We start from the raw sequence: 25,965 nt of genomic DNA on the forward strand, positions 1-25,965 counted from the left end.
TCAACGCGGTGAACTGGCTTAGTTGAGCCCCGCTGGTAAATGATGGCGCATTAAGAGCGCTATGATGCGGTAAGTAAGGGCTATGCGCAGCGCTGAGAAGTCTTGCCTTTGCTAACCTGTGTTTTCCTTCCTTGTAGGTCGCGGTGTTCTTCAGCGCGAGTGGAATGTCCGAAGTGGTGCCAGCCGTGAGGCGACCAGCCAGGTAAGCCTTTTGAGCAGTTCGTAATTTACAAATGTCTCTACTGCTTTCTTTAATGTTGCCTCCATCTTCCTCTTTCAGGTCGTTCTGTCCGGGAGACGTGCAGATTCTAGGAAGCTGTTCTCAGTAGCTGCGAGTGGTTAAAGATGAAGACTGCAGGTAAGATGCTGCTGCTAATGATGTTCCTTTTGTCTCCTTGCAGGTTCTGCTTCTCCGAGGTTCGAGGGAATAGCTGGACTGTCACAATGCCTGCCCCCGGGAAGCCAGACCAGGCCCAGCAATCCCGGAAGCAGGCATCATGCCACTTGAAGCATGCCCAAAAACCCCAGTTAGGGGCTATTTGGCTACAGTCCTGGAGCCTATGGCGCCAGGCTCATAAGAATAAAGTCAGTCCTGGCGCCATGGGCGCCAGGCTCATTACAGAAAACTTACCTGATGCAGACCATGCTGCATACCTACCTGATGCAGACCATGCTGCACGAAGCCACAAGCCAAATGAGGCTTAGAGGGACTATTTTACCTCAGGGACTCCTTTTCTCTCGGGTGGGGCTGTGGAAGAATACTTACCTGGAACTTCTTCCAAGGCTATTTAAGCCACACCCGGACAGCCACACGTGCTTCGCGTTATTCTGCGTTCTGCAGCGTAACGCTCACTGTGTCTTCAGCAGCTCCAGTCTTCAGCCACGCCCGCTTCAGCCCTGGAACACCTGGAACAAGAAAAGGAGAAGGAGAAGAGATCAGAACAAAACCCTTACCTGAATCCTTGATCCAGCACATCGTCGATCTGGAAGAGAGAAGCCTTCACAGTGCCTCGCAGCGCCGCGCTGAACTCACCATCCGGGGCTGCATTCCTTTACTCCATCGCGAACCCAGCGTCTCCAGGCCATTCTTCAACACCTGGGGGAGACAAGAACAAATAGGTGAGCAAGGGCAATACAAACCACCCCCAAAGACTTACCCGATTACCACAGGGGGGTACTCACCTCATCTCGGGTCGGCGCAGGCAATCCTGCATCACCGCCGCACCCCGGCCCCTAAGGGGAAAACAAGGACAATACAACCTACTCCCAAAGACTTACCTGATTACCACAGGGGGGTACTCGCCTCATCTCGGGTCGGCGCAGTCAATTCTGCATCACCGCCGCACCCCGGCCCCCAAGGGGAAAACAAGGACAATACAACCTAACCCCAAAGACTTACCTGATTTACCACAGGGGGGTACTCACCTCATTTCGGGTCGGCGCAGTTAATTCTGCATCATCGCTGTACCCCGGCCCCAAAGGGGAGAACCACAATAGACTTACCAGGATCTTACCAATTGCCACTTGGAACTCTTCTAGTGGTTTAAATCTGCAACCTGCAAGGAATCTGGCAGAGTGAAGATCAGACTTTTGTACTCTTACGAACAATTGGACTTTAGAGTCAATACTGGAACTCGATGATTCCTCCACACCAGTGAAGTAACTGGTCGTCTACGCGCCCCTGCGCTCGACGCAGGATGGAGAGCTCATCATTCCAAATCATCAGGTGAGATTAAGAGGGGACTTCAGGAGTGTTCTGTGGGCAGACAAGGAGTGGGAAGGCGGGTTAACGCTCAGATTACGGGAGGTTAATTCCCCTTCTCCATTGCAGAAAGATATTCGTACGTGTCCAACAAACGAAACTAAGTGGGTCTGTCCAGTCTGTCATCTCGGCTCTACGTGTTACTCTGGTGGAAGCAACAGCGGGCCAGTCCAGATCGACGCCCCCGTGGGAATCAGGTGAGCGTAACAGAACACGAAGACTACCCACAAATACCCACCTGGGCGTCATGGAGACCTCGGAAACTGATCAGTTGGCCCAATTATTAGGGGAACTAAGGGCCGAAGTACATTCCGCCCGCCAGGAAACCAATGCCCTCAGGAGGGAATTGATAGTATCAAAAGAATGAACAGATGATTTGGCCAGACAGCTATTACAAAGTCAGGCTGGACAAACACCTCTACCTGGACTCGGGGCCAGCCCAGCTCCGGTGCCACCGAGTAACCCGGTGCAGATAAACCTTCCTGGAGCCGTTCCATTGGCTCCGCCTGAACGCTTTGCCGGAGACCCAAAAAGGTTTGCTATATTCATGAATTAATGTCGCTTACACTTTTTATGTAGACCTGGAGCTTTCCCAAACGATCAAGCCAAGGTAGCTTTTGTACTGTCATATCTCAGCGGCAGTGCAGCGGACTGGTCCATTCCGCTAGTAAATCAGGATGACCCGATTCTTCGAGATTTCCAAGGTTTTCGAACAAGCATGGAAAGACTGTTCGCCCGACATTCCCAAGGACAGGCTTTGGATAACAAACTTTTATCCTTACGGCAAGGTAATCAGGATCTTTTATCTTACATTGCAACTTTCAATAGATTAGTTGTGGAAACCGAATGGCCTGAAGCCAAGCGAATTACATTATTCCATCGAGGGCTTCGGGGAGAACTCAAGGATGTTTTAGCCCAAGTCGTGAACCCGCGTCTAGACTGTGCTGAATATATAGATTTTGTGGTCCAGTTAGATCACAGACTTCAAACCAGAAAGGCTGATCAAACCAAGTTTGAAAACAGGGTCTTGGTTAAAACCTACGTAAGCTCTAAGGGGGTAGATGCCTCAGAACCCATGCAGATCGGGGGGGTTAGAGGACCCTTAACCCAAAAGGAAAGAGAAAGAAGACAGCAACAGCAATTATGTCTATATTGCGGGGCTACTGGTCATTTCCTTCGGAACTGCCCTGTAAAACCACCCAAGAAAACTATAGGAGCAGCAGACGAAAACCACTTGAAACCTGACTCGGGAAACGACCACGCCAGGCAAGCGTAGAGGTCAGCTTGCCGAGCTTTAAGAAGGACACTCTTACCTCGCATTTCACCATACCCATGGTCCTTATAGATCCAGAGCAGGCATCACGCATGCACGCGGTAAAGGCGTACGTAGATAGTGGAGCCATAGGAAACTATTTGGACTGCGGATTGGCCTCCAGGATGAATCTATCTCTCACCCGAAAGACCACTGCCGATGTTGCCACCACTGTTGATGGAACTGAAATTGCCTCTGGGCCCGTAACTCATTCCACTGCAGAGATGACATTGCTGGGTCAGGATGGACACCGAGAGGTTATGGTGTTTGATTTAATCAAGGCTCCACAGTTTCAACTGATACTGGGAATCCCTTGGATGGAAAAACACAATCCCTGTATTGATTGGCGAGAGAAGAGACTAACCTTCCCAGAATGTGCTAACACCTGTTACCCAAAGAGAACTTTAAATTCAGTACTGGCCCCAATAATCCCAGCTGCCATACAATTACCTGCTGAATACCAATACTTTCAGGATGTCTTTCAAAAGGAGCAGGCAAACACCTTACCACCGCACAGATCGTATGATTGTCAAATAGATCTCATACCAGGAGCACAACCACCTTGCAGCAGAATCTATGCCCTCACGGAACCTGAAAATCTCCACGTGCGCCAGTACCTAGACCAGTATCTTGCTAATGGCTTCATCCGCCCGTCCAAGTCCCCTGCATCTTCCGCTTTGTTCTTCGTGCCTAAAAAGGAAGGTGACCTTAGAACATGCATTGACTACCGCGCGCTGAATCAGATAACTATCAACAATCGATACCCATTGCCTTTGATCCCTGAACTACTAGACCAGGTAAAGAACGCTTGTATATACACAAAGCTAGACCTTCGGGGGGCATATCATCTGGTACGCGTCAAAGAGGGTGACGAATGGAAGACTGCTTTTCGCACCAAGTACGGATTATTTGAGTACCAGGTGATGCCTTTCGGACTGTGTAACGCACCAGCGGCCTTCCAGTTCTTCATGAACGATGTCTTCCGAGAGCTCATCGATGTTTGTGTAGTCGTTTACATCGACGATATCTTAGTATACTCCCTATCAGAATCCGATCATGTAAAGCACGTCCGAGCAGTCCTAGAGAAGTTACGCCAGTATAAGTTATATGCTAAACTGGAAAAGTGCATCTTTCACACTACGGAAGTAGAGTTCCTTGGATTTATTCTGACCCCGAGAGGAATCCGGATGGATACACGTAAGGTGGACGGAATTCTTAATTGGCCTTCGCCAAGCTCAGTCAAAGGAGTTCAAAGCATGCTCGGCTTTGCCAATTTCTACCGCAGGTTCATCCCGGACTTCTCACACATTGTACATCCCATTACAACACTATTGCGAAAGAATAAACGATTTGCATGGACAGAAGAAGCCGAGAACTCCTTCCAAGAGTTAAAAAAGAAATTCACGTCCGCTCCTGTATTTCGACACCCGCGCCCAGAGCTTCCCTACATAGTGGAAACAGATGCATCCAGTTCAGCTATGGTAGCAGTGCTCTCCCAAAAGGATCCCAAAACTAACCGGCTGCACCCAGTGGCGTTTTGGTCAAGAAAGTTTTCGGCTCCCAAATTAAATTATGCCATAACCGACAAGGAGCTGTTGGCCATCAAGTCCGCCTTCAAGGCTTGGCGGCACTATCTGCTGGGCGCCAGACATACCATTACGGTCATCACTGATCACCGCAACTTACAATACCTAAAGGTAGCCAAGGCCCAATCTTCACGCCAACTCCGTTGAGCATTGTTTTTGGCGGAGTTTGATTTTGTAATAACCTATCGACCAGGTTGTAAAAATGGAAAAGCTGACGCCCTGTCCCGAATTGGAATGGGAGAAACAGAAAGAGCTTTAGAACCTGTACCCATAATTCCCGAACAGAGGATCCTTGGTCTGACCTCCATACACTCTCTGGAGGACATTCAAGAAAGGGTCCATCAACTCTTTGATTCCGATGCCTTACAGGGCTGGGCAAGGAAAGGTCCAGAGTATTCTGTCACCAACAATCTACCTTATTACCAAGGTCGCCTATTTCTGCCACTAGAGGAACTACATAAACTTGTCATTTCTCATTACCACGACACCTTGATGGAAGGGCATCCTGGCATTGCAAAAACTGAAGCCAAAATCAAGAAACAGTTTTGGTGGCCCACTTGGCGAAAAGATATCAAGTGGTTTGTCATGTCTTGTGGCATTTGCGCTCAAAATAAAGGGGAAAAGAAAAAAACCCGCTGGATTATTACAACCATTAGACATACCACCTACTCCTTGGCATACCTTGTCATTAGACTTTATCACGGATTTACCCCCGTGCAACGGTTATAACACCATTCTAGTTATTGTAGATCTTTTTTCTAAAATGGCCCATTTCATTCCTTTAAAAGGAATACATTCAGCTTCAATCCTGGCCAAGGAGTTCCTTGAAAATGTTGTCCGCCTACATGGCTTTCCTTCCGTGTTAATTTCAGACCGGGGAAGTCAATTTATTTCACATTTTTGGAGGAAGTGCTGCCAGCTGGCACAAATTGATGTTAGGCTTTCAACCAGCCACCATCCCCAGACCGACGGTCAAACAGAGTGAACCAACCAGACTCTTGAGCAATACCTACGTTGTATGCTACATCAATCTGAGGGGGATTGGAAAGACATTCTTTGGATCGCCGAGTATGCATACAATAATTCTGTACACTCAGGAACTAAACAAAGACCTTTTTTTACCATATATGGTCACCATCCTCGAACCTCAGATTTAGATTCTCCCCAGCATTTAGAGATGCCCGCGGTGGACCATCTCCACACTGTTATCACACAAGCCTTTAAAGAGGCGACTGCACATTTACAAAAGGCTAAGGATAAATACAAGAAGGATGCTGATCAACACAGGAGTGAAGCACCGCAATACCAAGTAGGGGACCAAGTATGGTTAGCCACCAAGTACTTACCATTCAAGGGAACACAGACTTTTAACCCCAGGTATTTGGGACCTTATTCTATTAAGGCTATAATTAACCCAGTGGCCATCAAGTTGGACCTGCCTGGTCATATGCGTGTTCATCCTGTTTTTCACGTGTCTCTTCTGAAGCCTGTGCAACCAGGAACAAGGCTAACCACCCCACCTGAACCTATCCTCATAGACGGAGAACCCGAATTCGAAGTCAAGAATATCTTGGACTCTAAAAGGGTGAGATCAAAACTCTTCTATCTCATTAATTGGAAAGGTTATGGTCCACAAGAAAGATCTTGGGAGCCTAGTGACCATGTGCATGCACCTCAATTAGTGAAAAGGTTCCACCAAGAATTTCCAGACAAACCTAGGCCGAGAGGGAGAACAGCTTTAGGAGGGGCCTTGAGGGGGAGTGCTGTCACGATGCCTGCCCCCGGAAAGCCAGACCAGGCCCAGCAACCCCGGAAGCAGGCATCATGTGTCACGCTCACCTGATTCCCACGGAGGCGCAGGTCTGGCTTCGAGTGCTGATGCTTCTTCAATGGTGAAGCGCAGGACTCTGAAGATGGACTCACTGGCTCGCAGGAATATTCCCCTGTGCGTGAAAAGGGAGTATTACCTACTGACGGAATAATGCTCAAGCCTCCCACTCCCTTCCAACCCTCCACGATACCCTTCTTCGATTCCCCGTGAAGTCTCACCTTAGGGTCTGAAAGGATGAGTTCTCCATCCTGCTTTTGATGCAGGGGCGCGTTGATACCCAGTTACTTCACTGGATTGAGGTTGGATGAAAGTTCAAATAAGCTTGACTATTCAGGTAAGGCGCTGTAAGAGTTCTGTAGCAAGTTCAAAAGTTCAAGCTTAATAATAATGTTCATTGTCTTATTGCAGCAAGCGCTAACGCTTATGTCTTTTTCCCCTTAGGGGCCGGGGTTCGAAATGCCGGATGGCGCCGACCCGAAGTGAAACGTGCAGTTCCAGTAAATGACAGGTAAGTTCTGGATGAGCGTTCGGGTAATGTCTTTGCATTCGCTCATTCAATGTCTTTGTCTTTTTTCCCCATAGGGGCCGGGGTCCGGAATGCCAGGAAGCGGCAGGACCCGAAATGAAATGGGAATGACCCAACAGGTAAGTCTTAGAAGGAAACTGAGCTTTTCCTATTCCCTTCCTTCTCTCACCTTGTGTTCTTGTCTTTTTCTCTCTAGGCTCTGGGAAGTGGCTGCGGGTCCGGATGATCGCTGCTGAAGATGGAGGTGCCCAGGAAAGGTGAGTGAAATGCAGCGCTGCAGCGATCGAAACGAAATGCTTTTAAAATAATGTCTTCCCTTTCAGGATCATCGGTGTGAAGTCCAGATGCAGGAGCTGACACGGTGAGCGTCCAGCTGCGAGGAGCAGAACAACGCGAAGCGCGAGTTGCTGATCGGGCGTGGTTTAAATAGCTTTGGAAGAAGTTCCAGGTATGTATCCTTCCACCGATCAGGTATGTATCCTTCCCCGACCACACCCAGGGGAAAGTAGTTCCACAGGTAAAGTAGTTCCATTCAGGCCTCAAGAGGGCCTGGATGTAGCAGCATGGTCTGCATCAGGTAAGTGCACCTTAAAACACTTGAACACATGTCTAGCTTTATGAGCCTGGCGCCTAAGGCGCCAGGACAGGGGTCCAACATGAGCCTGGCACCCAAGGCGCCAGGACTGTGTCCAAAGGGCCCCAGCTTGGGCCCGCTGGCACTTCCCTGGGGGAAATGATGCCTGCCTCTGGGGTTGCTGGGTCGGACCTGGCTCCTTGGAGGTAGGCATCATGACAGTACCCCCCCTCAAGGCCCCTCCCAAGGTTGTTCCCTCCGGGGGTTTTGGCTCTTTCGGAAATCTCCGGTGGAACCTTTGTATTAATCTAGGTGCGTGAACATGGTTACTAGGCTCCCACGATCTCTCCTGAGGTCCATATCCCTTCCAGTCAACAAGATAGAAGAGTTTGGACTTTAACACCTTGGAGTCTAAAATGTCTTTAACTTCGAATTCTAATTCCCCTTCAATTTGAACTGGGTCTGGAGGCTTGGACAGTCGGGTCCCTGGTTGTACTGGCTTCAGAAGTGATGCATGAAAAACTGGATGAATACGCATGTTAGACGGTAAATCCAGTTTAAAGGCCACGGGATTGATTATAGCCTTGATGGGATAAGGTCCTATGAATCTGGGATTGAAGGTTCGCGGGCCCTTAAGGGGTAAATGTTTCGTTGCTAGCCATACCTGATCTCCTACTTGGTAAGGAGGAGTTTTACTTCGGTGCAAATCAGCGTTTTCTTTATACTTTTTCTTGGCTTGCTGTAAATGAGTTGCAGCTTCTTTGAAGGCTCAGGTTATTGTGGAATGCAGATGATTTACTGCGGGCATTTCCAGGGTCAGAGGTGGATCTAGATCAGAGGTCCGAGGATGGTGACCATACAAAGTATAAAAAGGAGTTTGTCCGGTTCCAGAATGCACTGAATTGTTGTATGCATATTCTGCGATCCAAAGGATGTCTTTCCAATTTAACTCGGATTGGTGTAACATGCACCGAAGAAATTGCTCGAGAGTCTGATTGGTTCTCTCGGTTTGTCCGTCGGTCTGGGGGTGGTGGCTGGTGGATAGCCACACATCTATTTGTGCTAGTTGGCAACACTTCTTCCAAAAATGGGAGATAAATTGACTTCCACGATCCGAGACTAATATGGAAGGGAAACCATGTATGCAAACTATATTCTCCAGAAATTCCTTGGCCAAGGTGGAAGCTGAAGGCAAAACTTTTAAAGGGATAAAGTGGGCCATTTTGGAGAATAGATCCACAATTACAAGGATAGTGTTGTAACCAGCACAAGGAGGCAGGTCAGTTATAAAGTCCATTGACAAGGTGTGCCATGGTGCCGGTGGAATATCCAAGGGTTGAAGTAGGCCGGCTGGCCTTTTCTTTTGACCCTTGTTTTGGGCGCAAATTCCGCAAGACAATACAAAAGACTATGGCCCTCATTACGACCCTGGCGGAGTGGGTTTCCGCCAGCGGTAATCGCGGCGGACCCGTCCGCCGTACTACGAGTTCCCTTAGCGCCATGGAGGTTTTCTCCGCCTGGTTTTACCGGGCGGAGAAAACCATGGCGCTAAGGGACCCCGTTGTTAATTACGCCGCCGTACTTTACGGCGGCGTAATTAACTCCTTCCCCACTCCCATTATACCCTATGGGGCAAGAATGGGAATGGGGAAGGGCAGAATGGGGATTGGGGATTTACCGCTCCGCCAAGGTCGGCATGGGGTGGTAAATCCGCCAACCCCCATGGCGCTATCGGCGGCTTTCCGCCATGCTCCGCGGTGCATTTTGCACCGCGGAATCCGCCAGGGTCGTAATGAGGGCCTATGTCTTTTCTCCAAGAAGGCCACCAGAAGTGGCGTTTGATTTTTTCCTCCGTTTTAGCGATACCAGGGTGTCCTTCCATTAATGATTCATGATGATGGGCAATAACAAGTTCTTGCAATTCTTTACTAGGCAGAAACAACCGCTCCTGGAAGTAGGGTAAGTCATCCTTAACGGTGTAATGAGGACCCTTTTGACTCCATTCCAGTAAGGCTGAAGAGTCCATAAGTTGTTTTACTTGCGTTTGGATGTCCTCAATAGTTTGCAATGAAGTTAGGCCTAAGATTCTTTGTTCAGGTATGATTGGCACAGGTTCTAAACTCGAATTGGGTCCTTCCATGCCAATCCGGGATAAGGCGTCCGCTTTACCATTCTTGCAGCCAGGGCGATAGGTAATTACAAAATCAAATTCCGCAAAGAATAGAGCCCATCAGAGTTGTCGTGAAGATTGAGCCTTGGCCGTCTTTAAATACTGTAAATTTCTGTGGTCCGTAATTACGGTGATGGTGTGTCTTGCCCCGAGAAGGTAGTGACGCCAAGCCTTGAAAGCAGATTTAATAGCCAGTAACTCTTTGTCGGTAATTGCGTAGTTGATTTCAGGAGGAGAAAATTTCCTGGACCAAAAGGCCACAGGGTGTAGTTGGTTAGTTTCTGGGTCTCTTTGCGACAGGACAGCTCCCATGGCCGAACTGGATGCGTCGGTTTCCACAATGTAAGGGAGATCTGGGTGCGGGTGCTTCAATATAGGTGCAGAGGTGAATTTGGTTTTCAGGTCCTGAAAGGCTTGTTCGGCCTCAAGAGTCCATTCAAAGCGTTTGTTTTTCTTTAGGAGAGCTGTGATGGGTTGGACTGTTCGGGAAAATTCCGGGATGAATCTTCGATAGAAATTGGCGAAGCCGAGCATGCTCTGAACTCCCTTCACCGAGCTAGGAGATGGCCATTTGAGGATGGCGTCCACCTTTCGCGAGTCCATTCGGACTCCTTGAGGTGTCAGGATGAATCCGAGAAACTCCACTTCTGTGGTATGAAAAACGCATTTTTCGAGCTTTGCAAATAGTCTGTGCTGGCGCAATTTCTCAAGAACTGCCCTAACATGTTTTCTGTGATCGGATTCTGAAGAGGAGTACACCAGGATGTCGTCAATATAAACAATGACACAGACGTCGATAAGTTCCCGAAGAACATCATTCATAAAGTACTGAAAGGCGGCAGGTGCATTGCACAAACAGAAGGGCATCACCTGATATTCGAAGAGCCCAAATTTGGTGCGGAATGCAGTCTTCCATTCGTCGCCTTCTTTTATAGCACCAGGTGATAAGCTCCTCGGAGATCTAACTTGGTGTACACACAAGCGTCTTTCACCTGGTCGATAAGCTCAGGGATCAGGGGCAGAGGATAACGATTCTTAATCGTTATTTGATTTAGGGCGCGATAGTCTATACATGTTCTAAGGTCGCCCTCTTTTTTCGGCACGAAGAACAGAGCTGAGGAGACAGGAGACTTGGACGGGCGAATAAAACCATTGGCTAGGTACTGATCTAAATACTGACGCAAATGTAGGTTCTCAGGTTCCGTAAGAGCATAAATCCTACTACAAGGTAGTTGAGCATTGGGTACCAGAACGATTTGGCAATCATAAGACCGATGGGGAGGTAACGTGTTAGCCTGTTCCTTCTGAAAAACGTCTTGGAATTCTTGATGTTCTGACGGTAGCTGTACAGGGGTGGAAGTTGCTGAGGCTAGACCCATCACTGGATTTCTTGGGTAACAAGTTGGTTCACAATCAGGAAAACTTATCTTCTTTGCTCGCCAGTCAATTCTGGGATTATGTGTTTCTAACCAAGGAATTCCAAGAATTACTTGAAATTGTGGGGCCTTGATCACATCAAACACGATTGCTTCCCGATGTCCATCCTGACCCACCAGTGTCATTTCAAAAGTGGAATGCGTTACAGGCCCTGAGGCTGTTTCGGTTCCATCTACTGTAGTAATGACATCTTGGGTTACTTTCGGGCGGAGAGGGAGCTTAATCCTGGAAGCCAATTCACGGTCTATGTAATTTCCAATAGCTCCACTGTCGATGTATGCTTTTATAGCATGCAACAGCTGAGGCTGTTTTGGGTCCACGAGCACCATTGGCATGACAAAATGCGAGGTCAAAGAGTTTGTTTTCAAGCTCGGCAAGCGGACCCGTACGCTTGTCGGGCTAGGTCGTTTCCCGAATCAGGTGTCAATAAATCATTATCAGTGGCTCCAACCACCTTCTTAGGTGGTTTAACCGGACAATTTCGAAGAAAGTGACCGGAAGTCCCGCAATACAGGCAAAGTTGCATTTGCCGCCTTCTCTCTCGTTCCTTCTGTGTTAATGGTCCTTTAACACCGCCGATTTGCATAGGTTCGGATACGTCGGTACTCTTGGAGTTAGCGTGGGTTTTGATCGGTACTCGGGTTTCGTACTTGAACCGATCTGCTTTTCTATTTTGAAGTCTGTGATCAAGTTGAACCACCAAGTCTATGTAGTCTGCGCAGACCTGGGGTGGATCTACTATCTGAGCTAGAACATCCTTAAGCTCTCCACGCAGGCCTCGATGAAACAATGTGATCCTTTTGTTTTCTGGCCCTCCAGTTTCCACAACCAGTCTATTAAAGGTGGCAACGCAGGACAGGAGATCCTGATTACCTTGTCGTAAGGATAGCAGTTCGTTATCAAGGGCCTGTCCTTGAGAGTGTCGAGCAAACAATCTTTCCATGCTGGCCTGGAAACCCTGAAAATTCTGGAGAATGGGATCATCCTGATTTACCAATGGAATAGACCAATCGGCAGCACTGCCACTGAGGTAAGACAGTATAAAGGCAACCTTGGTCTGGTCGTTAGGGAAGGCCCCGGGTCTGCATAGAAAGTGTAAACGACATTGGTTCATAAAGACGGCATATTTCTTGGGATCCCCCGCAAAACGTTCAGGCGGGGCCAAAGGCATGTGTCCAGGTAGATTGATTTGTACCGGGTTATTCAAACCCATTGATGTGGAAGTATCTCCGGAATTAGGTAAAGGAGTGTGCCCTGCCTGGGCCTGCAATAACCTTTTGGCCAGGTCATCTGTTCTTTCCTTAGATAGGATCAGTTCTCTTTTGAGAGCGTTAGTCTCCTGGCGGGCTGAGTGCACTTCTGCCCATAATTCCCCCAAAAGCTGGGCCAGCTGATCTGTCTCGGAAGTCTCCAAAGCACCCGGGTGGGAAATTGTGGGTAGGCTTCGCGTTCCGTCACGCTCACCTGATTCTCACAGAGGCGCATGTCTGGCTTCGAGTGCTGATGCTTCTTCAATGGTGAAGCGCAGGACTCTGAAGATAGACTCACTGGCTCGCAGGAATATTCCCCTGTGCGTGAAAAGGGAGTATTACCTACGGACGGAATAATGCTCAAGCCTCCCACTCCCTTCCAACCCTCCACAATACCCTTCCTCGATTCCCCGTGAAGTCTCACCTTAGGGTCTGGAAGGATGAGTTCTCCATCCTGCTTCTGATGCAGGGGCGCGTTGATACCCAGTTACTTCACTGGATTGAGGTTGGATGGGAGTTCAAATAAGCTTGACTATTCAGGTAAGGCGCTGTAAGAGTTCTGTAGCAAGTTCAAAAGTTCAAGCTTAATAATAATGTTCATTGTCTTATTGCAGCAAGCGCTAACGCTTATGTCTTTTTCCCCTTAGGGGCCGGGGTTCGGAATGCCGGATGGCGCCGACCCGAAGTGAAACGTGCAGTTCCAGTAAATGACAGGTAAGTTCTGGATGAGCGTTCGGGTAATGTCTTTGCATTCGCTCATTCAATGTCTTTGTCTTTTTTCCCCATAGGGGCCGGGGTCCGGAATGCCAGGAAGCGGCAGGACCCGAAATGAAATGGGAATGACCCAACAGCTAAGTCTTAGAAGGAAACTGAGCTTTTCCTATTCCCTTCCTTCCTTAAGTGCTATTAATAAAACAGTTTTAAGGGTAAGGAATCGTAACGAACAAGAATGGAGTGGTTCGAAAGGTGTGCCCATCAGGAAAGTTAGGACTAAGTTTAAATCCCATAGGGGAACTTGGAATGGTCTTGGGGGATAAACATTGGTTAACCCCTTTAGAAATTGTATTACCAAGGGTAACTTGAAAAAGGATGGTTCTTCCACAGTGCGCTTAAAGATGGATAGCGCTGCGAGATAGCCCTTAATGGTGCCAACTTGAAGGCCTGAATTTGCCAAATATAGTAGGAAGGACAAAACCATTGGTGTACCACATGAAAAAGGGTCGATATTCTGTTCTCTACACCAGCTGCAAAATCTGTTCCAACGGCAGCGGTATAAAGACTTTGTTGCTGGTCTCCTTGCCGAAAGCAACACCTCCATAACATCATCAGGGAGGTCCCAATCCTTGTACCTCAGCCTTTCAGAAGCCAAGCGTGAAGGTTGAGGGTTTTGATGTCTGGATGGAGAACCTGACCTCCCTTCTGTGAGAGTAGGTTCTCTCTGAGTGGAAGTCGAATTGGAGGGCAGATGGACAAGTTTAGAAGGTCCGGGTACCACGTTCTCCTGGCCCAATCCGGGGCAATTAGGATCATGGTTCTCCGAAATCTTCTCAACCTCCTGATCATTTGAGGAGTGACAGGGACCGGTGGGAACGCGTACAGAAGCGGAAACTCCCAGTCCACTATGAACGCGTCTCCCAGAGCTCCTCTCGGGGGAAATTATCTTGAGTAGAACAGATCGCACTTCCTGTTGAAGCTGGTGGCGAACAGATCTACCTGAGGGGTTCCCCAAAGGGCGAAGATCTCTTGAAGGACTTCATGAGCTAGCTCACACTCGTGGGAGACTGTGCTCTGCCTGCTCAGAGCGTCCGCTGTCAAATTCTTCTCTCCGGCAAGGTGAACTGCCGATAGAGAGATTCCTTCTTGGATTGCCCAAAACCAGAGCTGCATTGCCTCTCTGCAAAGGGGCAGTGATCCTACGCCTCCTCTTTTGTTGAGGTAGTGCATGGCCACCGTGTTGTCCGTCATTATCAGGACGTTTTTCCCTTGTACAGCTGGCAGGAACGCCTTCAGTGCAAGTCTGATGGCTCTGAGCTCTAACAGGTTGATATGTAGTCTGGACTCCGATGGAGACCAACGACCGCTGATGGTCAAGTCGTTGGCGTGGGCTCCCCACCCCTTGAGTGAGGCATCCGTGACTACTGTTATCTCCGGCCAGGGTTGCCAAAACTGTTCTCCTTTCAGAATGTTCTCCTGACAGGCCCACCACTGAAGGTCTTGAGCCACCCTGTCGGGAACCTGAAGAAGATCTGTCATTCTCCCTGAGAATTGTGACCACTGAGTCCTCAGTGCCCACTGGAGGGATCTCATTTTCAGGCGAGCCTCTGGCACTAGGAAAATGCAGGATGCCATGAGGCCTAGCAACCTCAAAAAGTCAAAGGCTTGGAGACGTTGGGCATGTTTGAACTTGGTAACCATCTGTAGAATATCTTGAGCCCTCACCTCTGGTGGCGAGGCTTTTCCCAGGGAAGTGTCCAGGATCGCTCCTATGAACTGGAGTCTCTGCGATGGTATCATTTGTGACTTCTTTAAATTGAGTGAGAAGCCCAGTCTGTGAAGGGAGTGGCACACGTGATTTAGCTGGATCTGAGCTTGTTCCGAAGAAACAGCCCTGATCAACCAATCGTCCAGGTAGGGGTAGACGTGAATCCCTTCCCTCCTTAGACTTGCCGCCACTACCGACATTAACTTGGTGAAGACCCTTGGGGCGGAGGTCAGCCCAAATGGCAGCACTCGAAATTGATAGTGAGAGTTGCCAATTGCGAACCTCAGGTATTTCCTGTGTTTGAGATGGATAGGCACATGGAAATAAGCGTCCTGAAGGTCCAGAGATACCAACCAGTCCTGGAACTGAAGGGCCTGGAGGATCTGAGAAAGAGTGACCATCTTGAATTTGTCTTTCCTGAGGAATTTGTTCAATTCTCGCAAGTCCAAGATGGGTCTCAGTCCTCCGTCTTTCTTTGGAATGAGAAAGTAAGGGGAATACCAGCCCTTGTTCCTCTCCGCTACAGGTACCGGTTCTATGGCACCTTTCTCTAGCAGGTCCAAAATTTCCTGCAAGAGGAGCGGATCTGGAGCTTTCTGAGAGCTGATCCCCGGTGGATGACTCTGAGGTATACGTAGGAAAGGTAGGCAGTAACCTTGGGCAACTGTCTCCAATGCCCAAGCATCTGAAGTGATAGCCTGCCATACCACCAGATGTTGAGTCAACCTGCCTCCTACAGGTGTCCTGTGAGGGAAGTCCTCAGAGTGGTTTTGGGGCGGCTGATGCAGATGCCGATGGTAAAGAGGCACCTGCTGTTGCTGCGGCTTTTGAATATCTACCCCGTCCACCTCGGGTAGTTCTTCTTTGTCCCCTTTGAGCCGGTCGTCCTCTACCTCTTCCGAATGCGGAGTAGAAGCGAAAGGACTTGCCTCTCGCAGAGGTTCCTGTGGGACGAAAAGGTGTCTGACGGATTGCAGCGCCTAGGGATTTTGCTGCTGCCTTTGAAGTTTGCAGTTTCTCTAAACTGTCATCCGCCTTTTTCCCGAACAAAGAAGAGCCATCGAATGGCATGTTCAAGAGCCTGGCTTGCACATCTGGGGCAAAACCAGACTTTCTCAACCAAGCGAATCTCCTGGTTGTTGTACTTGCCGCCATTGCTCTGCTGATACTGTCAGCCGAATCAATGCCCGTCTGGAGGGATTCGCACATAGCGTCTTTACCGTCCTGTATAATATTCAGGAACGCATCCCTTTCTTCTCCCTCCGGGATGCAGTCAGCCGCTGTAGAAGCACACTCCCAAAGTGTATGGCTGAATCTAGCAAGGGTGCAAGTAGCATTAACAGATTTTAACGCCATGCTACATGCCGAAAAAACGTTCTTTGCCATAGTATCATATTTTTTATTGTCCCTGTCCTGTGGGACGGTAGGATAAGCCGTCTTGACATCGGTAGAGGATGCTGCCTGTACCACCAGACTTTCTGGGGATGGATGTTTAGACAAAAACTTCGGGTCTGTAGAGGATACCCTGTACTTTGTAGACAGTTTTTTATTTACTGCCGGTACGACATCTGGGGTTTCCCAGTTTGTCATAATCTTCCTCTGAAGAGCTTATGAAAAGGCACCACAGGATCCTCCTGTGGGCCTTTGTCAAGAATATCCGTGAGGTCATCTTGTTGGAAAGATTGTGAGGGTGCAGACCACCCCATAAACTCTGTGATCCTGGCCATTAAGGCTCTATAGGGGGTTTCAGCATGTTCCCCGGGTCTGGCCTAGCAAACTCCACCTCAGGGAAGGTGTCTAACCCACTTGCCTCATGTAAGGAATCATGAAGATCCTTTAACCTGCGTTCTTCAGAGGGAAATTCCTCTCTAATAGGGGTTACAGGTCCCTGCAACTCAAATGTGTCTTCCTGTTCAGACAATTCACCCTCTTCCATAATTGAGGACATAGTTCTCAATTGTTCTGAACTCATAAAGGGTGTAAACCCCATTTCCAAAGCAGAGGGTGCCGAACTTGTCATAATCGGCCTCGAAAACGTCGATGTCGTCGACGTCGAAGGCTTCGAGCGTGGCGTCGAAAACACAGGCGGAGGCCTCGAAGACCTCGACAGAATTGGAATTCTACTCGACAATCTCGAAGCCATCGCATCGAGGACCTGGGGATAGTCACTGGGTGTGTCGTAACCGTGACTTTTCTTGGCGTCGACACCGGTGTCGAAGCTGGCGTTGAGTCGACAGACTCGTGTGTCAAAGGTCTCTTCGACAACCGCGTCGAAGACATCGACGTCGACGGAACCTTCGTCGACGGAACCTTCGAGGAAGGTTTGGAGGTCATAGTCCTACTCGAGGGTTCGTGACGCGCTCGAGAGGTTTCCTTCGCCGGGTACTGCGATTTGCGGCGTTTTTGACCTTTGGGTCTTTCGACCAGAGCATCGCTCTCGGCAGTCTTCGAGGGGATTGAGGCCGCTTTCTCGAAGACGCTCATCATATTTTTGCGGAATTCCACCCATTCAGCCCGGGAACTATGTTTCGTGGGGCACGGGATTCTCTTTGGCGAAACAGAGGAAGAGGAAGACGGATGAAGGGGATCTTCGACGACTCCTCTTCGAGTGCTTCGATCTCGAGGAGTGATGAGACCCACTCCGAGATCTGGAGCGCGAATGGTGACGAGGAGACGAATGTCTCGACTTCGTCGAGGAAGAAGAAGCTTTAAAAATCTTACCTTTCTCCAGCTTCCCCCTACGCTCCTTCAGGGCCTTAGCTGTCATGGACATACAGTCCTCGCACTCCGAACAATGGTGTTCAGCTCCCAAACACCACAGACAAACTCTGTGAGGGTCAGTCAGCGACATCTTTTTCCCACAATCTCAGCATTTTTTTAAGCCGGATCGAGGAGTTGTCGGTTCCGACGAAGAAGCCATCGAGTACGGATCGAATAACTCGAGGTAAATAGGTTTAACTCTGACAAAACTGAGCAACGGTATTCCGAGGCACTGAGTAAGCGCGGAGAAACGGAACTGAGCAACGGGCGCTGCACGCGGCCTTTATAGCCAGGATGACGTCGGCGTCGATACGGCAGCTGTCGAGGGACATCGACTCGGAGGACGTCGACGCGCAGCGCCCTCTGGTGAAAAAATTTCCGAGGCCAGCAGAGCTGGAAGGAGAAATCTAAGATGAGGAATACGTCAGAGGACACAATCCCTTCGAAATGCATTTGTTTGAATTCAACCCGGTTCTGAAATTGGAAATAAGCAAACTCATCCAGGGTCTAAAACCATCCAGATGCCAAGGAGACTTATGTCCAGCCCAAGTCATTAAAAACTGTGCTCAAGCATTTGCACTGTTCATCTCATCCTTCATAAACGCTTCCTTTGCCTCTGGGACCGTGCCTACCAATCTTAAAAATGCCTGGGTATTACCACTCCTAAAGAAACCCACCTTAGACCCAGACACGCCCACTAACTATCGCCCTGTCACGACGATACCATTCCTACTTAAAATATTAGACAGATCGGCTTATCTACAAATTCAGAAACACTTAAAAGCCAACAACCTCTTGGGTCTACGTCAGGTTCAGTCCGGGCCACAGCACGGAATCAGCGCTGATAGGCTTACAAATTCAAATAAGACTAATTTATAGACAAAGGTAAACCCGCCATCCGACTCCTGTTGGACTTGTCAGTGGCATTTGACTTGGTAAATCACAATATCCTCTGCCAACATATTTCCATTGCAGGCCACTTCTCACCTAATGTTATAACCTGGATTGCATCCTATCTTTCCAACAGAACAATGAGTGTTCTCTCGACTGCCTCAGCTCTCCCAGCCCTTGTCACTTGTGGAGTTCCCCAAGGCTCTTGCGTCTCCCCTACACTTTACAATATATTCACGAATCCACTCTTCGACCAGTTGGACTCATTGGGTATCTCCTACACAAACTACGCAGGCGATACCCAAATCATCATTACTATTTCAGACTTGTACAACCTAGACTCCGACACACCAATCCATTCAGGCATGGATGGACACACATTCACTTTGCTTAAATGATGATAAGACAGGGTTACTCTTGGTCGGGACCCAAACACTTCTGAATAAACTTGACAAAGCATACAACTCCTTTATCATTAACAGCAATGTTATTACAGTAGCCAAAGAAGTAAAAATCCTGGGAGTTTACCTAGACGCCTCTCTAGCCCTAACAAGACAGGTAAATGCCATTGCCTCAGCAGCAGCATATACTACTAAACTAGTTACCGCCAGTAGACCATTCCTTTCCACAGAAAGCTGTGTCACGCTAGCAAGTGGCTCAGCCTCCCAACCCTTCCCATGCCCCCTTGCCTCCTTGGTTCCTTTGGCCCCTCACCCTCCTCCTTCCCCCCTTTCCTCCTTCTCCCATGTCACACCTGAAGAAGTTACCAGAGCTGTCCGCTCCATGTAGGTCTCTTCTAAACAGGCTTCCCCTTGCTCATCCAGAACTATCAAGGACAACATTGGCTCTCTTGCCCCCACACTCGCTGATTTCTATAATCTTTCTTTTGCCACTGGATCTTTCCCCTCCTCCCTCAAGCACTCTCAGCCAACTACCACCATATTTCCATCACCCCCTTCCTTGGGAAACTGCTGAAGAAGCTGGCCTTGCCCCAACTCAACTCGCACACCAAACTTGTTGGTGGTCTCCACGATCATCAATCTGGATTCAGAGCATCTAGATGCACGGATACTGCTCTTCTGAACACCCTTGAGGAACAACTCCCCAGCTGTACTCATCCTACTCGATCTCTCCCTCTGCCTTTGACATGGCCAACCATGCCATCCTCATACAAAGGCTCCACGATACTCTTGGTATCTCAGATCAGGCACTGGACTGGCTGACATCCTTCCTAACTGACCGAAGTCATGCTGTGCTCTTTCTCCTCTCCTACTTCCTTCTCCATCTGTGGTGTCCCCCAGGGATCTATACTCTCCCCTTGGCTCTTTAACACATACCTTGTTCTGCTTGCATGCCTCATCTCCTCTTTTCCCCCCCAACTTCCAGTGTTATGCTGATGACACACAACTCTTTTTCAAACTTCCTACTGACCCTCTTGCACCTTCCATCATCCCGGACTGCCTATCTGCCATCCAGTCCTGGTGCACCTCCAAAGATCTTTGCCTCAACGCCTGTAAAACTGAGATCCTTCCCATTGGGTCCCCTGCTCCCTCTTTCTTCACCTCACTCTGGCCTTCCTCCATGGGCTCTCCCCATACTTCTTCCTCCGAAGCCAGAAAACTTGGAGTCATCCTCTTTCCTCCCTCCCTCGCAATCAGGACACTCAGGACATTGACAAGAAGTCCCACTTTCAGCTCTTCCTTCTCAAAGGAATTCTCCCTTTTCTCACTTTCCCCCAGAGGCTCAATGTTACCAGAGCCCCGGTTCTCTCCAGGCTTGAATATTGCAATAGCCTCCTCCTGAATCTACCTTCTTCCACTATGTGACCCCTCCAGCTAATCCAGAATAGGGCAGCGAGACATATTCTTGGCCTTAAGCCCAGGGACCACATCTCTCCTGCCCTAAAAAGTCTTCACTAGCTCCCGGTTGCTGCACAGATTAAATTGAAATCCCCTATGCATCATCCACAAGGCTGTCTGGTCCGAGGCCCACACGATCTTCAACTTTATCTCACTAAATACTCTCCCTCTAGACCTCTATGTTGCTCTGGCACCAACTCTTTGTATGTAAAGCATTTTGCTAAACAGAGGGTAGGTGGTTGATCGCTCTCCTCTACTGGCTCCCTCCTATGGAACAGCCTCCCCCTCCCTCTGCGCCGTGAGCAGGACTTTCTTACATTCCGGAAGCTCCTCAAGACTTTCCTCTTTTCCTTCTACTCTCCTCAGCTAATTTCACAGTTGCTGTGATTGGTGTCCTGGGCCCTCATGCATCCTCGGCGCCCCTGACCTCCCACACTCAATCGATCCAGCTCCTGTCTACCCTCAGCACTTGCCCTGGCACTCCCTAAATACATTGTCTCAAGACTAGACTACTGCAACGCTCTCGTCGCAGGAACCACCACATCTAACATAAAAAAACTGAAGATCATTCAAAGTAACACTGTTAGAGCGGTCTTACACATTCCAAAGAAGGATAACATCTTGCCAGCCAGGAGAAGACTACACTAGCTCCCAATGCGAGAGTGCATTCTTTTTAAAACCCTGTCCATAACTCACAAATGCCTGGCCGACTCTCCGCCTAGATACCTCACCAGAGAATTCTTGAAACCGCAATCCACTAGACCCACACCGTCCATTCATACCCAGCTGCTCTCAATACAAATATTCAGAATACAAAGAGCTGGTAGCGCCAGCTTCCCAGTTGTAGCAGCCAAACAGTGGAATGCGCTTCCACTTTCAATAAGAACTGAACCTTCACTCTGGGTATTCCGTAAAGGCCTCAAAACATGACTCTTATCCAAAGATCAACACACTGTATGAGTAACTAACAAGAAGTCCAAGCAAAAATACCTATTGCTTAGTTAATTTGCTCTGTATGTAATGTTCTTTGTTCTCAGTGTTTATTTCTCACACTATCATTGTTGCGGTTTGTATTATATGTACAAGTGCCTTGATGCCTAAGAGTTTAGCATGCTACATAAATGCTAAATAAATAAATACATCTGTTTCCTTTCATTGTCGGCTCTCCTGGCAGTTATCAAGCAGGAGCCCCCTACTTAGTGCTTAAGCTTGTTGTTCCCCGAGAGCACAGAATTAAGTACAATATTCACAGGGCTATTTATGTAAAGGTCAAGAGTGACTTATTACTGGCCCAATCATACTCGTCCCAGTAATATTGAAGTAAGAACATTAAGTGAAGAACCTTACTGGCAGAATCATACTATTCCCAGTAACCTTGATGTGAGAAAATTAAGTAGGGAGCATCACTGGCCCAATCATACTCGTCCCAGTGATCCAAAGACATGTAAACCTAATGTGAATCATTACTGGTCCAAGTACACTCATTCAAGTAATACTAAAGAAGAAGAATTAAGTGTGAATCACCACTGGCCTAATCATACTTGTCTCAGTGACAGTGGAGAGTATAGTGACAATGGAGAGTATAAACCTAGTGAAAATCTTTGTTGGAATAAACCTTTATATTTTGACACCAAGAGGAAGTGTCAAGAAACTGAGAAGTTTGTCAAGAATGTTGTTGACTGGCCAAGCCAGGAAAGTGCTGTTGACTGGCCCAACCAGGAGAGAAACTGGACAGTAAATCAGGAAAGCATAAAGAGTGTCCTACGCCAAGAGGTGGAGGAAAAGCCTTTCAAAAAGGAAGAGCCAAGCCTTAAATCCAAGCAGTAAAAAGATTGGAAAACCCTATATTGGAACTATGTGAACTGATTAAAGCAGTGACCAGGATCTACTTAAAGATTGACTATTAAAGTAACCATTGCTGAGAAGCATATTACAGGAGAAAGGAGTCATTCTCTTGTATCTCAGCCCTTTTTGAATAGTGGTAGCGACAGAGCAGATTAGAGATTGACAGAGGACAGTTATTATTTCAGAGACTCGCCGACGACTGACAAGCACCTGATGTAGTTTTGGTTAGGTAGGGAAAACACCTAGATTGGGGACAGTGTGGAGTTGGAACAAGTTACTTACCTGTAACTGTTGTTCTCTAGAATGGGTCCATGGGTCTGGCATGGATTCACATGCTCATGAATATTCCCCGTCGTCAGGCTGGGAATCCTCAGTAAAGAAAAAATCTGTTTCAGTTTCGTTTCTGAACTGTCTTTCTACTAGTAATCAATCACTGGTCTCTGGGTCATACTGCCCCCAGCCAATGAATGCCCTCTACCTAAGCCCCTCCCCTGGCAGCAATCTTCAGATTTGGTAGCACGTAAAGTGGCAGTAGGACCAAGAGAAGAGCCGCAGAGGGGTAGGAGGTAGGGTTCGCATGTGAATCCATGCCAGACCCATGCTACAGGTAAGTAACTTGTTCCTTCTCCAGCATGGGATGTGGCATGGATTCAAATGCTCATGAATAGAAGAATACACAGCAGTACACACATGCACAACCACAGGCAGTGGAAAGGCTCAACATTAAGCATTTCATCAACTCAACATTAAGCAACTCTTACCTCCTCACCAGGCCCACCTTCAGGCCAACAGGTTGCGCAGCACTGCTTGGCCGACCCTGGACTCCTTCCTGGAATCCCGGTCGACGCAGTAGAATCTCGTGAAGGTGTGCGTCGACCTCCATGTAGCAGCCCTGCAGATGTCCAGCAGGGGCACACCAGACAAGAACGCCATGGTAGCAGCGATCGCTCTGGTCGAATGGGCTCTCGGACGGCCGGGCAACAGTCGGTTTGCCAACCGGTGACAGTGCATGATGCAGCCGGAGAGCCATCTGGAAATGGAAGCCTTCGAGAGGGCCTTCCCTTGGTTCACAGGTCCAAAGTTCACAAACAGCTGTGATGTCTTCCGAAAACTCTTTGTGCGGTCCACGTAGAACTTCAGCACTCTGGCTACATCCAGCGCTCTGGCTAGATCGCTCCTGAGTTGTCTTGTGGCATAGGCACCGGTTTGCGATGGGAGCGACGGTTGGGGAGTAGGATCCTCCATCCCCTCCACGGCACCACCGTCGCTTTCTTCGTCCGCCTCGTCAGGATCCTTCCCGTAGGTCCGGACCTCCTCGAACTTCTTGTCCAGGATCTTTGCAACGCCAGCAGCTCCTCTTTAGAGGTGGTATCTGTGTCCGTAACGGCTACCGGGCCCCCCCTATTTCTCCGCCTGGGGTTTCATGGGGGTCTTATCGATAGGCTGAAAAGAGGATTCCCTCTGCGGTGGCAAGGAAACTCTAGGCCCAGAGGTCGCCTCCACTGGGATAGCCTCTGCAGGCTTCGCCAGGGCCGCCACGATTCCCTCGATCGAGGCCTTAGCCGGGTGAGTCAGGGCCTTCGCGACTTTGGGCGCGCCTGAGGCCTTCACCTTGGGGGGAGGGTCACTGCCTCGCTCCCCCTCAGCTGTCTCCGTCGGGATCGACCGGGCCTTCTCCCGAAGCTTACCCAGGTTCTCCGGTTTCCTCTTCCCCCAGCCAGAGCGTTGGCTCGTGGTTGATGGCGTCGGTGATAATGCGCCCTGCCTGGCAGCCGAGGAGCCCGACTGATCAGCGCTCCCAGTGCCACGGACTCACGGTGCTTTGCATTTTGTTGGGCCCCCGTCGCCGGAGCACCCTCAAAGGTCTTAGAAGACTACTCAGACTTCTTCCTCTTCTCACCTGCTGCTGGGCTCTTCCACTCCAGCCAGTTGTCGAGTCGAGTACGACGGTACCTCATCGTCCGTTCGGACATGTTCTTACAAAACGCACAGTCCTTCTCCACGTGTGATTTGTTGTCGTGAAGGCAGTAGAGGCACTGAGAGTGCTCATCCTCAAAGACGTTCTGAAGTCTGCATCCAGGGCAGCTCCTGAACAGCTTGGATCCAACAGGTGTCATGCTTCCCTTGTCCTGGGCCATGTCCACGAGGTGTAGGCCTCAAAGATCTTCTGGAATCCTCAGAGAAGTGGAAAACACGACGAAAAAGTGCCCTTGAGGGGCGCAGAAAATTCAGAAAACAGGTCCCTGTTGATCGGAAGTAGAGTCGATGGAGCTTGAGGCTCGACTGACCGAAAATATAAGAGTAAACTCTTCGAAAAAATGCAAAACGCAATAAAAGCTCGAGAGCTAAAGCACGAGTACCCCCAACACTTGAACGTGCAGTAAAAATCTGAAGATGGCTGCCAGAGGAGGGGCTTAGGTAGAGGGCAGTCATTGGCTGGGGGCAGTATGACCCAGAGACCAGTGATTGGTTACTAGTACAAAGACAGTTCAGAAACAAAACAAACTGATTTTTTCTTTACCGAGGATTCCCAGCCTGACGACAGGGAATATTCATGAGCATGTGAATCCATGCCAGAGCCCATGCTGGAGAAATTTTACTTTCCCTTTTAAGTTAAATAAAATCAGTAACATGGTTGAACCTCATCTGTACTTCTGACCCACCACAATGTGAATCTATGAGGGCTATAGTGCTGGAAAACAAATTTGTCTGACTAGTTGTCTTATCATTGTCAATTCGTCACACTAGGCTATTCATAATAATAACGAGTTGAAAAAGTGCTTACAGGTAGATCTCTTCAAAGCCAAGCATGAAGTAACAAACATGTGCTACTGTATACTAGTTACGGGATGTGGGTCACAAAAGTCAAGTCAGCATCCAATGTAATTTCTCCCCAGGTGGACGGAACTGGCCGCAAAACATCATCTGATTATGTGGTGCTGTCACCAAGGAAAAGGCAATGTATAACATATCAAATGAAATTTACACAATGCCCCGAAGATAACATTTCACAGCTCATATCAGTAACCACCCCCAACATCCATATCAGCACCTTCCCCAATTACCTGAAAACTTTACTGTTCAAACAAACTCTGCTCATGCGCAGGTCAATTACATTCAGCTCATCATCTCGCGTGCAGCTGAGCAGCTGTGTTACGTTGTAGTTGATGTTGAGAGAGGTGATTTTCCCATGCAGGCGAATATCATGTACACATTGTTTCGTCCTGGAGTAAGAACACAAACGATCCAAAATATGTAGCAGAAATTCCATGAAGGCATGACACACAAAGCTTATCATCAAAACCAGTCTATATGTAGAAAAATGCAAAAAACCTCTCTCAATAGCTTACATGTATATTTTAAATATATTATCTATACATTCAGTAGAAACACCTTAGCTAGGAGAGAGTACAGATGATCTGATTCATTGCTACAAAACCTTGAAATTTAGTGACAATCATTTTAATTTGAAGCACCTCCATAGATGCCCCATAATGTGACATTTTTGATGTACCGGTTGATCCCTGCTGTGATCTCGTGTGTGCTCATGGGCTGAGCAACTAGGGGACTCAGATTGAAGATGGCCGTCCCTCCCCAGACCTGCCGAACTTCATGTTTTTGCTGCGATTAATAAGATCTCAACTATGTCCCAAATAAAGTTTTTCAATTCCATTTCAATA

At 48.6% G+C, this 25,965-nt stretch overlaps 1 protein-coding gene across 2 annotated transcripts in view; it reads right to left on the reverse strand.

Annotated features, from left to right (window-relative positions):
* The window catches only part of ATG16L2 (autophagy related 16 like 2), a 920,492-nt gene that overhangs the window by 209,844 nt on the left and 684,683 nt on the right, over window positions 1-25,965 (reverse strand). For both annotated transcript variants that reach the window (XM_069640243.1, XM_069640244.1), the window contains exon 15: window positions 25,351-25,509. In XM_069640243.1, coding sequence (XP_069496344.1) covers window positions 25,351-25,509 — 159 coding nt within the window. The remainder of the gene's footprint in view (window positions 1-25,350; window positions 25,510-25,965) is intronic.

This window comes from Ambystoma mexicanum, chromosome 7q (genome assembly GCF_040938575.1).
Source record: "Ambystoma mexicanum isolate Mex_15411 chromosome 7q, UKY_AmexF1_1, whole genome shotgun sequence".
NCBI lineage: Eukaryota > Metazoa > Chordata > Amphibia > Caudata > Ambystomatidae > Ambystoma > Ambystoma mexicanum.